Raw genomic sequence first — 15,276 nt, 5'->3', positions numbered from 1 at the left:
TGAAGAGAATTTTCTTGCTCATTTCATTACTATGGACGAAAGTTGGGTTCATCATTACCAGCCTGAAACCAAAGAACAATCAAAGCAGTGGAAGCACACATCTTCTCCGACCCCAAAGAAGGCCAGGGTCATTCCTTCAGCTGGCAAGATCATGGCGTCAGTTTTTTTTTTGATTCTCAATGTGTCTTGCTGATTGATTACCTTGAAAAGGGTCACACTGTGACAGGGCTGTATTATTCTCAGCTACTGAAATGCCTCCGAGAAGCAATCAAAGAAAAAAGGCTGGGAATGCTCACCAGAGGAGTCCTTTTTTATCACGACAATGCTCCAGCCCACACCTCAGTGGTTGCCATGGCAACAATTCGTGATTGTGGATACGAACTTGTTTCCCAGCTACCTTATTCACCAGACTTAGCCTCCTTTGACTTTCATCTATTCTCAAAAATGAAAAAAGCCCTGGCTTGTCACCATTTTGCCAGTGACAATGACGTCATAGATGCTGTAGGAAGTTTCTTGGAGTCTCAAACAAAAGTGTTCCTCTATGCCAGGATAATGGCGCTTCAGCACCACTGGAGAAAGTGTTCAGCCATTGAGGGGGACTGTGTTGAAAAATAAATCATCAGAAGTCTTGTACTATGTTTTGTTGTTTTGAGGCTCAAGACTTTTCATACACCCCTCGTAAGTCATACTATATAATGCAGTTGGAAAATAATTTTTAATGTAAGTACAAAACCACATATTTTGGAGATGAAGGTAATGATTATTTTCTTCTAGCTTATGACTGGTTCTTTTTTATGCTTGTAAGTCGATCTCAGTAGAATTTGAACTCACTATGTTAATGACTATAACTAGATATGACACTAGTTATTCAGTATCTTGCTGCTTTTGCCAATCCCTGTCATTGAAAACATATTGAAATAAATGTAATTGGAAGAGAGTTAAAGAAAAAAGTATTCATAACTCTGGCCAGTAATACCGATTTAACAAACTTCAAAGTTAACTGCTGTTTTAGAAATGAAAAAGGAAAAATATTTATAAAAACTGAAATTTAAAATAAGTTAGAAAAGAAAGAAATGATTTAGAACTCTCAACAAGAAGCAGTTTTGCTTCATCTAAAGAATAAGAAGTTTTTCTGCAAATGATTTTTAGAGATTAAGTTACAGTACACAACCCATCTGTTTAAACAGGGTGAAGCAGAACCCCTCCACCACAATATGTTCTTCTGTTGTACTCTGCCACTAGTGAAATTAGGCAGGTGGCAACAATGTTTTCATATAGCTAATGTTTTAGTGCTTGTTTTTTCTCTTAGTTACCATCATGGTTTAGACTGATGCACACTGTGCATTTGCTGTCAAAAAATTTATCAAGACTGGTGAATCTGTTTTTGCCACACCCTGTAGATTATATATATCAAATTCATTTTAACTGGATCCTACCTAGAAACAAAATACCATAACCTATTTTGTGTAATCCTATTTCTGAATGGATAGTTAAGAATTTGAAAGGCATTCATATGCATATCTGTGTATGAGTATACACACACACACACTTCAATACTGCACATGAAATTTCTAGTTTACAAACCTACCCACATTTTGCCAGTACAGAAAAGTGCCTGTGAATAAGTAGAATAGGAAAACAAAATCCCAAAATGTAAATTAGAAAATTAAGTTTTATATTGTAGTAATGTTAATACCTCCCTAAACCACTCAAGAACATTTTTCATTATTGATATCCAATAGATTTTGGTTAATGTCAAAATTAAGGAGTTCGAATCTATTAATTAAAAATGGTATTCTCCCAATGGTTATTTTCGTTATTTAAAGAATATTTTTGTATTCTTTTGTTGTATCTTGGAGGGTCTTATAAAATCATTTTGTCAATTGCAAAAAAAGTCATGACTTTTTATTTTTAGCCTTTATTGCATAATGTTTACTCTACAATCTGAAGTTGTTGATATTAAGCAGTCATGTTTGTGTATTTGACAAAAAGATTTAGGCTCTTAGTTTCACATATAAACCTCTTATATTTGTATATACAGGAGAATCCCTACGCAGTTGTTAGCTGCTAGAAATACTAGCTAAATCCCTCTCAAATCCTACTCTACTGTCTAAAAAAGTAAAGGACTGTTTAAAGTGGTCCTAGGTCTATACTCTCTGTAAAAAAAATAAGGGTCATAGTTTGAGTGTCTGATCACTGGTATACAAGACCAAGATTGAAAACAGATATTAAATAATTTACAAACTCCTAAAGGTTTCTTTTCTAGAAACTATAGACAAATGAGCAACATTAGTTGTGATAGCAGATATTAAAAGATATAGTTTTGTGAAGTGACAGTGAAAGAATAGACCAATTGCAGACACTGAAAGAAGTAATGATGTCAAATCTGAAGGTATTGGGCTTTCACAAGAAATGATGTAGATTTGGGACAAATGAAGATACACTAGCAGAAGAAAGGGATTTTTTAAAAATGTTTAATGCCTTATTATACAGTTCAGCTCGTTTTTTATTCTTTGAACCTGCTTTTTTAAAAAAAATATTGTTTTATTTTTACATTTATATTTTTATATAGCAAAGGCATGGCAGAACAATTAAGAAGTTCACTTTGCAACCAAGTAGTTTCAGGTTCAGACTTGGGTATCTATTGTAGCTTTGGGACAACCAACAGCTAGAAAATGAATTTAATAGATAGAAACTGTGTGGAAGCCTTTTGTGGATGCACAGGTGTGTGTTTACACACATATGTCTTCATGCTTGTCTCTAACTTAGCAGCTCAGTAGAAAGAGTCCAACAGAATAAGCACAAGATTTCAAATAAACACTGGGATCAATTTCAGTGATTGATCCCTTCAAGGTGATATATCATTCATCAGAATGTGTCTATACTGGACCAAATCAATGAATGAAGGACACTGCAAACAGCTATTGGCTTCAATGGTCTTAGAATGTTATATTTTTCAATACCATTTTTACTACATCACACAAACAAATATCACAGATAAAAATATTAATAATCACTTTCTATTACACAAAAAGTGTTAATACTAAAGCCATTAAATTCCCATATTTGGAAAAAATATTTAAATAAAAGCATTAGGATTTCAGTTTTTATCTTGCTTCTGCCTGCACAAAGAAACCAAGTTTGTAACATTTCATTTTGGTCAATTGACTGTCAAAATTTAGCTTTCACATGAACATCTACATTAAACCTAAAAACAAAATGGCACTTTGGATGAAATGCCATTAGACTGCGTTTGCATAAACATGTTGAACAGCACAAATAATGTGTTTTGTCAAAATTTTATAAATAAACTACTTCAGACATTCTAAAATAAAAAACAAAAACAATAACACCTAAAGAGAAATGAAAATTCTAATAGGAAAGAAGAAGAAAAAATAGCAGTAACATCTAAATACAATTCCAAATAAAAGACCAATAGCTATTATGCTGGAGCTTTATGAAAGATTTTTCTGACTGTTGTGCCAAACAAACATCTAAAATTTCTTTGAATTTGAAATTAAATTAGAAAGGAAATGATATGGCCCACTTTTGTGGTAAAAAAAAAACTATTAAAGAAATTTAACACTATAAAATTCAAAAGCATACTAGTTTCCAATTGTTTCATTCAAAAGCTAATATTTGAATCTTAATAACTGCAACAACTAGTGGTTTCATATGATTTATTATAGTTTCTATTGATTTCTAAAGCTTTCACAGTTAATTGAACTAAAAGAAAAAAAAAACTTTAAAAAAGAATCAAAGAAAACTAACAATCATGAAACTGACATTAATTATTTTTTTCCAGTTTGAATATCTTATTTGAAAATTACTCTTAAAAATGAAATATGAGAACTAAGTTCCTATTAGTTTTAAATTTATAAACAGGGACTTTCATATTTTCCATTACAGATAATTAATAAATAAAAATTGAGAAATATATTTATGAACAATTACACAAATTTCTGGAATATTAGTTTGTTGTATCCATATAATTTATTGGTAAAAATGTTATGACACCATCATCATTATTATAATGTCCATGTTCTGTGCTGGCATGGGTTTGAACTGTTTCAGTCCAAGGACATCATCACGCACTACTGTCTACTTTGGCATGATTTTTTTGGCTGGATGCCCTGCCAATCACATTTACAGCATGTACTGGGTGCTTTTTTGTGCCACTAACACTAGTGAGGTTATCATGCAGCTTGCAAGATTACAAACTCTGAGAGAGGTAGCTTTATGCTAGGAGATGAGAAGTTAAATACATAAAAGAAAGGGCCAAAGCAGAACAAGTTTCTTGATAGAGAGGAGCCACTTGGTTACTTGTGCAGCTCCTCTACAACAAAAAAACCTGTTCTGCTCTCACCTCTTTCTTCATACTTTAACCTCTCATCTTCTAGAATAATACAGTATTAATAAATTTAATACATAAAATGTCCCCAAGTCTGACTGTGACAAAAAATTAACTTCAACCTGCTTTTCCTTAATAAATATAGAAACTCATATGACCTTTTGATTAAACAGTGCAGCAATAACATTTCTGATTGAGTGCTGGTGGTAGGGATCAATAAGTTTGTCCCATATACAAAAGATACCAATAAAAAACCTCAGTTTTCAATCTTGGATTATTTTAGTCTGCTACTAAAAGCTCATCATAGATAATGTGGTTATGTTTGAAAGCAACTTTGTTTTTCACATTAGCCATGTAGAATGTCACAGACAGGTCCAAATGGGGAACCTATAAGCACTTCATCCCTTTTGGTGCATATATCACCTTGTGAACAGCAAAAAGGAACTTCAGTTGTGCAGGCCAACAGAAAATGTTCCGTGTATAGCAGGTGGTTTTATTGTATGATGTGTGTACACATTAAACAAAACTTTATAATTTCCATTAATGGAACAGTAGTGGAAAGACTTTTGACATTCATAGTAAATAATGCTCTTCAGTTAATTTAGAAATTAATAAAATTGTGTCAATGATAAATTCTTAAATTAATACTAATGAATGAATATTATAGTAATGAAAGGTCACTTGGGCCCACATACACAATTTGACAAATGCAAAAGAAAATGCATAATCTCTGCACATGGAAAGAAACTAATTTCTGAGCCTACCACGTCTTTCCTTGAATTTGTATCATCATTCAGCATTGTTATTTCATTTCAGTGGAATTTGCTTGAGGATAAATTTGTTTGCTTTTTTTTTTAATATAGAAATCAATATTGTGTTTAAACTTTTTTTAATAGAAATATTTACCATACTGAAGTAAAACTTATACAAAAGAAAATTACTGAGGAAATAAAGAAAAGGATTTCTAAGAGAGAAAGTAGCACTGAGTTAAGTCTGGAATATGGATTGGCTGAATCTACAATCTATACCATTTTTAAAAGAAAGGATGAACTATACAGTGCATCAGTGGTTAAAAGTATATGCAGATTTCATAATATTCATACCTCAAATACTAAAGAGATGGAAAAGAATAATCTTTCAAAGAGAAACAATTTGCAGGTAATACAGTAAGAGAAACATTTGGTTGTGAAAAAGAGAAGTCTCTTCACGAACAATTTGAGAGAGATATTTCCATTACCAGTGTTGAGAGCAATGTAAAGCAAGTAGAATTTAAAACCAGCAAAGGTGGGTTTGAATCTTTTAGAAAAATGTTTGTGTTACTGTACCAAATTTTGTGAGCTTCTAAGTGCAATTTTTCTTCTCAACAATTTTCTAACTGCAACGAGACTGGATTTTCCTTTTTCTATTTATAACACCTAGGAGGACCTATACTCCACAAGAAGAAATCAAATTCTCAGTACATGAAGGACAGAGTGAAACTTCAGGCAATCTGAAGGCAAAACTAGTCCTAGTATATCATTCAGATCAACAAGAACAGGTTTAGTGCCCAATGGCTTTCCATCTCAGACTTTTATTACCAGGAACTTATTCACTGTGTTTCACTGATGTCTTACAATGAAGGCTCTTCTTGTTATCGATAGTGCTCCAGCATACCCCTTCCTAATCAGGAGTGGGTATGCTGGTGTAATGCCACAGGTATTTGATTTTATCAAATTTCTTGCTCCCAATATCACTCCTATGACACAGCTGATGGATTAGCAACTGAGAGCAAATTTTAAAAGTGTACACAAACCATCTATTCAGGGCCTGTTTTGAAGTAACTTCTAGTAATGGGACATTAACCATTAACAGGGTTTTAGAAGAACCACCTCATCAATGCAAATGAGGTTCATTTCATGGTGAAATTATGAGGAGGGCTTACCTCTAAGTATCTGAACACTTCTTAGAAAGCATTGTGACCTGATGCAGTTTCTTTAAAGGGCTTTGAAATGTCTGATACAGTTTGTAGTGGAAAAAATTGTATGTGAATAAATCCATGGGCCTGGAGATGAATGAAGAGGATATGAATGGCTTGCTTGAGAAGCACAAAAGAAAACTGTTCTTCAACGATCTGAGGGAGCCTGATCACAAAGAAGCGGGATAACAATGACTGGACATTAAGGAGGAAGGCCAAAATCATCCAAAAGGAGTTCTCTCAAGAGAACAGCCAAAACGTTTTTCTTTTTTATCTAGAGTGAGCTGAAAGACCTTATGAGACCCTATCACTTTTTCTTAGAGGATATTGAGCTAAGTATCAACTATTTTTCTTAGAAACTGTTGTGATACTTTTGGAATAGCTTATAGAAATCCATCCTGCATGCATTCTTTAAAAAGTGACTTAATACCTTTCTGCTTCTGTTGTTTTTTCTTAAGTAACAGACCCTGATGAGACATTCTCCAAAGATGCTTAAAAGAGATGACTTTTCCTTCTCAAAAATTTCCACCTAATCCTATTATCATGTTGCCCTTCACTTTGGCTGAATAACATACTAAACTCAGGTGTGATTTTTTAATTGTTAATTTATAATCTTTTTTACATTTATTTATAAATGCAAATCAAAAATTTAATCATTCTTTCATTCTACATATCATTGATGTTATTTAGCAGTATCAACTATCTTTGTGAAAAAGAAACCTTTGGAATGAGATATGAATTTTACACAAATCTATTTATATTTTATTATTCTTGCTATTTATCATATTGTATTGTTTACATTGTTATTATATGCATTTGTTTTGTATTGATTATGTTTTATTAATATTGAAAGTTGTGATTTAGGTGCAAATCTTTGTCCTTGGTTGACTTTTTAAAAAGAAAAAAAACCCAGTCCTTGAGGTCATATACTTTAACTGATATGCTATTGATTTGTGTGGTAGTGAATGGGGTTTCTGGATGAATTGGTTTTGTTACTATGGAGATATATATATATATCTGGGGTTTTTTTTATGTATGCATGTATGTAAAGAGAGTACTGTTATTTGCTTAAAGCATTGCAGTATATAAATAGGAGATAAAAGTTGGTAAAACCTTTGAGTAATGCAGGTGATTTATATATTCCAATTATATTTAATAATTGGAATATATAAATCAGATGATTAGAAATCATTTGATTTCGTGCTTATATTTGAAGAATTAATTTATCATCAATCTTATTTAAAAGTAGATCACTTGTCTGCCCTCAAAACATGAAACTCTTGCTTCAAATAGTAAATAATTATAAGTACATTGGATTATTTGTGCTGATATGCAAGTAGTAACATGTTGTGTTTGAGGTTGTTGTATAAAATACTTATCTTTAGTGACCAAGATAACTGAGTGGACACAGAACATTTTTTTATAGCAACATATTTTTATAGAAAAGCTGACGCCAAAAAAAAAAAAAAAAAAAAAAAACTTTAATGTAAATCCTTCAGTAGATATAATGTATCAGCAGCAGCACTGGTTTAACATCCACTTTACCATGCTTGCAAGGGTCAGATGGAGTTTAGTGAGACAGATTTTCTATGGTTACATGCCCTTCCAGTTGCAAACCCTCACCCATTTCCAAGCAAGATAATATTTCCCAATGCTGACATGTTTTCACAGAATACTGAAAATGAATGACACTGTTTATATGATAGTGACACTTGTTTACAACTATCATGCGATATCAAGACACAGAGACAAAGATATACATATATATATGATAAGTTTCTTTCAGTTTCCATGTACCAAATTCATTTGCAAAGCCTTGGTCAGTTCAGGGCTATACTAGACACTTGCCCAGTATGCCACACAGTGGGACTGAACCTGAGACCATGTGGTTGCGAAGCAACCATGTTTGAACCTACAACTATTGTATATAACCTATAACTATTGTATATAAATTTATGATGCATAATATTTTCCTAAAAGCTCTTCATGACGATAAAAGAGCATTGAAAGACTGTTACTATAAGTTCTTAGATGTAACTGAACCAAAATTAAATGGTGGTATTTTTATTGGACCACAAAATAAAGAACTGATGGAAGATGGCATTTTTGAGAGCAGGATATATGAATTTGAGTTAGAAGCCATATAAGTGTATCATTTGATTCAAAATCTTGGCAGCATAAAAGCTCCAAATTACAATCAATTGACTGAAAGCAAGATTTTATTACTTTTCAATAAACTTGAATGTAGAAGAGTGGAAAAATTCACTGTTAGCTATATTCAGAAAACTATAGCTAGTACTTTAAAGAGAAAGGTAAATATTATACATGATACTAATGGAAGAAAGATACCATGGGCAGTTGAATATTGAGTATAATCCTTTATCTACTAGAGACACAAGGCCTGAAATTTTTGGGGAGGGAGCAGCTAGCTTGAGTGGTATATAACTTATCCACCTCAAAAGGATGAAAGGCAGAGTAAACCTCAGTGGAATACAAACTAAAAGATGGATAAAACGCTGCTATGCATTTTGACATGTAAACAATACCAGTTCACCACCTGAGAATATTAATATAATGATTAATTATAATAGGTGTTTGAATCAAAATACATTCCTATCAATAGAGGTTTGAAAATGATAGGCAAATACCTGTGAAGGATCATGTTTTTGCTACTATTTCAACATTTTTCTACTGTAAATATGTTTTCATAATTTATTTAAAAAAAGGAACTAACCTAATAGAGAGAAGTTGATCAATTCAGAAAATGCACATGGAAATTAGATTAAATAGGCATACCTCCCTTAAAAAAACAGAAAAAACAAAAATGAAGACATTCCCAAAAGCAACTCTTGAAAACCCATATTGCAAATAACTGTACTTGTTACTAAATCCTAAACTGTATGAAACTGAAATTGAAGCAATATTATTGTTTGAGATTGAAAACTGTGACTCAGCTCTTTTGCAAGAAACAAAGTTTAGTCTCATTCTAGAAAGAACTTTCTATCAAAAGACTTCCTGTTTACACTATATGTGCTTTGTTTAGCTTTTTGCATTTTATTGAGTGATTTTCTTTGAACTTTTCATTCCTTTGATTCTAAAGCATAATGGCAGTTAATACCTCAAGAAGTGGGTTAGAATTCAATGCTATTTATTAAGGATTTATTATTAGTGAAAAAGTGCTTGAGATTGGGTAAAATAATTAGTGACATTTCAGTGTATCTATAAGCACCAGTGATCTAAGAAATGTTGGGATTAATTGATTCTGAACAGGATTGGAGTAGTCATATAGCTGATTGCATCAATGCTTTTGTAAATGGTAAGAATTAAAACCCATTAATTTACTGATACATTTTAAATGTAGGTCTCCACATACTTGTGGGTTTTGAGATGTGTGTAGTTATTGGAACAAGAGAAAATAGCACTAATTTGTTGAGCCTTTCAAAAGTTCTGAATGGAGGAGATGAAGGTATATTTTAGAATCCTTTTACTTATGTGAGTTGTGCAGCTTTCAAGTTACAGAAACTACCTGCAGCATAAATTCAGTTCTAAGATGAGAAATCAGCCCCCAGAAATATCTGGTAGAAAGTATGTGAGATCATCTACATGTATTCAACTTAACTGTATTTAAGTTACTTTTGCAGGTGACAGTGATATGACAACAGATAAAAACCATGCTCACAATTTACCTCAATTGTCATTATGGTGTAACAGCATATTTCATCCAAATTTATGCAATAATTATATTTTTATGACTTTTGTTCCAGACAAGCAACATTTCATTTAAAACTTTCATTTCAACAGGTTTATTGAGGATAACTACTACAGAACTACAAGAGTTAACAGTGACTTTACTAAAAAGTTAACTTCACAAATAATGTTTTCTATGGCTTAGAAGAGGGAGAGCAATGCGCATTACCTTTTTACATAGGACCTTCACTAAAGACACCCAAGAACCAGACTGTGGTGTTAAACTGGGCAACAGATTAAGGTATATCACTTATGAACAGATGCAGCCCATTTGATGGGCTTCTACAGTTCCTGTTGACCCAACAGAGGAAACTTAGAACTGTGGTAAAAAGTTTCATGAGGCACTGCTCAATGAGACTGAACTCTAAACCACGGGATTGCAAATCAGATTTCTTAACCATAAAGCCATGCTTGCACCCATGAAGAAGAATTAGAATTAACTCTTTAGTACTTAAACTGGTCGTATCTGGCCCAAATATTTTACCTGTTTTATGTTCAAAATGGCCATATCCGGCCTCTCAAACCTATCCTACAAAGTCATTCTAAAAATAACAATTACATTGAAATCTCCAAGCTACAAGGTAATGCATGATGAATTTAAAACCATGTGAATGAATAAGCATTAAATTTGACAGAGCTATCAGAATGCTAATGGGTTAATATTTAATTAAAGGAATAGAAGAGGTGTTCATAGTCTAAAGGCCCTCCAAGACTGATGAGCTTCAACCATTGAAGGTTGATGGCTGAAAGTAAAACACAGTAAATGAGTCTTGAGTTCAGTAAAAGGAAAGATTGGCACTTGGGGAATTAGAATATGGATGAGGAGATGTTTAACCACTAAGTCTGACCTGACCAAGCTGACTAATGTCTTTTTGTATTTCTATATCTATTTTGCCGGTGTCATGTTATTAAGACAGTAAAATGCAATTTGAGGGAGATTTGGTTGCTATTTCTAATGGGTCAAGCAACCATAAAGAAGCTCTCTCACTGACTTGTGACAAGAAATGTAGATGTATTGGGTGTGCATGGTCAAAGGAGGTATATATCTTGTTAGAGGAATGGAACAAATGGCCTGCCTGTGGCAACTGCAGTATGCTGGACATGACATATGAGCTGCACTCCCACATAGGTCTTAGTCAAACTTTAAAATGGGCCAACAACTGTACAGAGTTGAATAAAAGTATATTTGAGAAAATACTGATTTTCAAGAAAAATATGGGTCTCGTTTTTCCATCTCTTGTCTCAGTCATTAGACAGCAGCCATACTGGAGCACTGCCTTGAGTTTTTAGTTGAATGAAATGACCCCAGTATTTATTTTTTTTAAAGCCTGGTTCTTATTCTATCAGTCTTTTTGCTGAACCTCTAAGTTACAGGGATGTAAACATGCCCACACCAGTTTTAAAGCTGTGGTGGGAGACAGACACAAAAACTCATGCAGCTTCTTTCATTTTCCCTCTACGAAATCAACTCACAAGGATTTGGTTGGCCCAAGGCTATAATAGAAGACACTTGTCCAAGGTGCCATGCAGTGGGACTGGACCTGGAACCATGTGGTTCCATTGGGAAGCAAACTTCTTACCATACAGCCATGCCTGGGTATTGGTTTTTGCATTTGAGCTATTATATAAAAGTAAAGAATATGGCCATATGTATTTAATAGTTTGTTGGAACAAGATGTCTAGCCACTCAAGAAATTCCGAGGGCAACCCAAACTGAAAGGATCAGGATTCTGTTTGATCTTTTGAAGGTTGATTTCTAAAGAGGCAGACATGAATTTGTGGAGAGTTACAATTTTATGTATGGAAGATTGAGAAACAATTTATTGCAGGGTTTGGGAGCAAGAAATAAGGCATTTTAGCAGAAGGAGAGGCAGCAGAAACCACATATCTGTGCACTAGTGATTGTAGAAGGTTGGCAAGTAAATGTTTGTCATTGGCTACATTTGTTTCTTCTTAAACAGCCTAGAAGGTTTGCATGTAGCTACAGCAAACATGTAAGTAGTGAAGTAATGTGGGTCATACTTGAGCTTTAAAGAAACTTATCAGTAACTGATAAGTGTTGAAATATTTCCTGGTCCTGAAAAGGGAGTGAAGTCTTAATCCTTTTGATACCAAATTGCCTGACAACACTCTTGGTTCATTGATACAAACATCCTGTTTAAAGTGATCTAAATTAAAACTCTCCATTAAAATTTCATGTTAATTTATATTCCAAACATCAGCTTAATAATGACAAAGTTATTTTACTCAATTATTTTTCAAAATTAATTGAAATACAAGTAGGGTAGTTTGTCAGAAATATGGTAACAAAAAAAGTTAAGGGTATGGTTTTAGCAATATTATACTCTCTGTCTAGCAATGATTCACTATAGTAGTTTTTTTTTCTTCGAGATGCTAATTTCAGTAGAAAAGCACAATACTGTTACAATAATAATTTTATGCAAACATGTAAAAAAAACTATGATTCACATTTATGCATACTTTTACATGCAACCAAAATTTTCACAGAATTTGTTAGCCATCATGAGTAGAATGTATCTTAGAACTGCAAGTGCTAAAAGTTCATCCATGGTTATAAGGCAAACCATGACACTGAATGCAAAATTGCAAGTGTTGAGGTGACTGGAAGCTGGTAAATATTGGATATATGTGGGTAAGACTTTAATATTGGTCATATCAACAATTACAACCCTTGAAAATTGCAGACAAAATAAAGGCTTCCGCCATGATGAACCCACTAATATCAGAAATGATGACTTCATAAATTTTTGTATAAAAACAAAAATGAGTAAAGATATACTCACTAAATGAGTGGGTAATGTAACACAATGCAACATGCTAATAAGCCAACTTATCATAATGGGAAAAATAAGGAGCATCAATAGACATTTGCAAAGAAGAGATAATTCAGAATCATTCACAGTTTGCAGTGTTTGGATTCACAAATTTAAAACACCAGAACTTTCAAAGCATCTATATGTCTTGTAAAGCTGCAAGAGGACTTCTAGGCAGCCAAAGAATTTCCCTAGGTTTTTTAGAGTATCACCAAATATGACAACTACCCTCCCTCACCATTTTGTATTCAACAGATGAAAGTTCTTTTCTGGTGAAAAATGCCATCCTGCACTTTCATCTGAGGAAAAAAGGTTCTGATTGAAAGGCTTGAAAAGACTAGCACCTCTACATGGCAGTAATGCTTCATGAGACTTTCATACTGAAACCAGTAGCTACTAATCATTCAGAAAATGGTTCACCAATTTAGATAATATCTATTTGTGATTCAGAGCAAGAAGAATAGGGCAGCAATAGGAATTTTCACACAGCAGTTACTTTCATACTTTTGTCCAGTGGTGTAAAGATATTGTAAATAGCATAACCTTGAAACTAAAGTATTGTTAGCAATTGATAATAGGCTATTATTGACATCCTTCAGATTTACATTTCTGTTAAAGTACCTACTATGAAATACTACTTTGTAACTCCAACCCATAAATAAGGATGTAATTTCTAATATCAAGGCTTACTTCCACCTTCGCTGCACTTTCAAACAATTTGTTGCAGGCACAGGCAGCCAAGTTGAATGTCAATCAAGGACTTGAGGAAAAAGTGAAATATCTATAAAGATCACAGATCATGTCAAAATACCTTGGGATGAAGCAAGTGAGAACTGCATGAATATATTTTGGAAGAAGCTATGGCCAGAAGCAGGCAATGACTTCCTGGAAAAATAGTACCAGCAGTCATCAATGACATCACTGAATCAATGAAGAGAGAATGCAAATTGTCAATTTGGAAGATTTGGAGGAATTAGCTGAGTCTTGTAGTAAAAGTATCTATTGAAGAATTGCAAAAGTCAGCACAACAATGCAACCAAAATAAGCCTGAAGACCCTACTGTGGAGTTGGTAAATCATAAAAAAATTTTATAACTGAGTTTCCAAACTACAGCGTCATTAAGATTCTTTTCTTTTTCTTTTATGTGCTGAGTATGAAGGAAAAGGCATTGCCCACAACCTTTGCAGACCCTCTGAGATCAGTGAATTCATTGGCATAATGTTCTGTTTAGACTGTTGCAAGCCAACATCTGCAAGAAGACAGAAGAGAGCAGATTCCAGAAGGCCCATATTCAGGAGACAAAGGATTGGATACAGCAGTTAGTACTGGGTCAAGAAGTGAAAGGTGATGAAAGATGGAAAGACAAGAGGTTGGGAGGTGGGGAGCCTTAATGTTTGAGGTAGGAGATTAACAAGATCCCAGAAACAGAGGCCATTATAGTATGATACGAAAAAAAACGACTTTTCATAAGATTTCATTCCAGACATTTAAGCTATGAAGTTGCCTGTCAATTATAATCCTAAATTAGTTCTGAAACTAATTTAGGATAATTACTAAGCTCTGTTAGTAGAGACAAAGTGTTGGGCTTTTCTTTTATTTCATCTATGTTTACTCATGTACTGAATTTTAAAATTATAATTATACAGGTGTCTTTAAACATCACAGGAAAATAAAGAAAGCTAGAATCAAAAGAAATCTCCAGTTTGAAGCCTTACACATATTTGATGAATTTTAATTATCCTCCACTTAATGCAAAATAAGGCAGCATCTATTACATAGTACATCTGATGTACATAGTTATGTACATCTGATGTACATAGTTATTTAGTAAAACCAATTTATTGTAAATAAATTTAAAGGAGAAACATACCTGTGGTTCTGCTGCTAAGGCCACTTGATGAGATTTACTGGCATAAATAGATCGCTTGGCTACTTTTTTATGTTGTATATGATAGAAGTCGGGCATGATCTGAAATAAATGAAATGAAGATGGCAATGTAATAAAATTATTTAATTAGCATAGCTAAACTGGCAATAGCTTAATCTGGAATACTGGTTTCAAATTTTGACACAAGACCAGCAATTTTAGGGAGCGGGTAGTCGATTACATTGCCCCCGGTACTCAAATGGTACTTATTTTATTGATCCCAAAAGGATGAAAGGCAAAGTTAACCTCAGCAGAATTTGAAGTGAGACCATAAAGATGGACAGAATGCCACTTGCCACCTTAGCTCAATCTGAAATATTACAAATATATCTGAAAAATGATAATTTAGAGACAACTCAAAAAACAGGGAAAATAAATTTTACCAATGATTTATAAGAGCAAAAAAGATTAAGACTTCTTACAGCTATTACATTATTGTGATGCAGACTTATCTATAACAATA

General features: G+C 33.3%; 1 protein-coding gene across 2 annotated transcripts in view; it reads right to left on the bottom strand.

Annotated features, from left to right (window-relative positions):
- The window catches only part of LOC106882877 (furin), a 198,667-nt gene that overhangs the window by 131,596 nt on the left and 51,795 nt on the right, over positions 1–15,276 (bottom strand). For both annotated transcript variants that reach the window (XM_052967339.1, XM_052967340.1), the window contains exon 2: positions 14,757–14,855. In XM_052967339.1, coding sequence (XP_052823299.1) covers positions 14,757–14,855 — 99 coding nt within the window. The remainder of the gene's footprint in view (positions 1–14,756; positions 14,856–15,276) is intronic.

The sequence above is a fragment of the Octopus bimaculoides genome, chromosome 4 (assembly GCF_001194135.2).
Source record: "Octopus bimaculoides isolate UCB-OBI-ISO-001 chromosome 4, ASM119413v2, whole genome shotgun sequence".
NCBI classification, from domain to species: Eukaryota; Metazoa; Mollusca; class Cephalopoda; order Octopoda; family Octopodidae; genus Octopus; species Octopus bimaculoides.
This window is presented reverse-complemented; position numbering and strand designations above follow the sequence as displayed.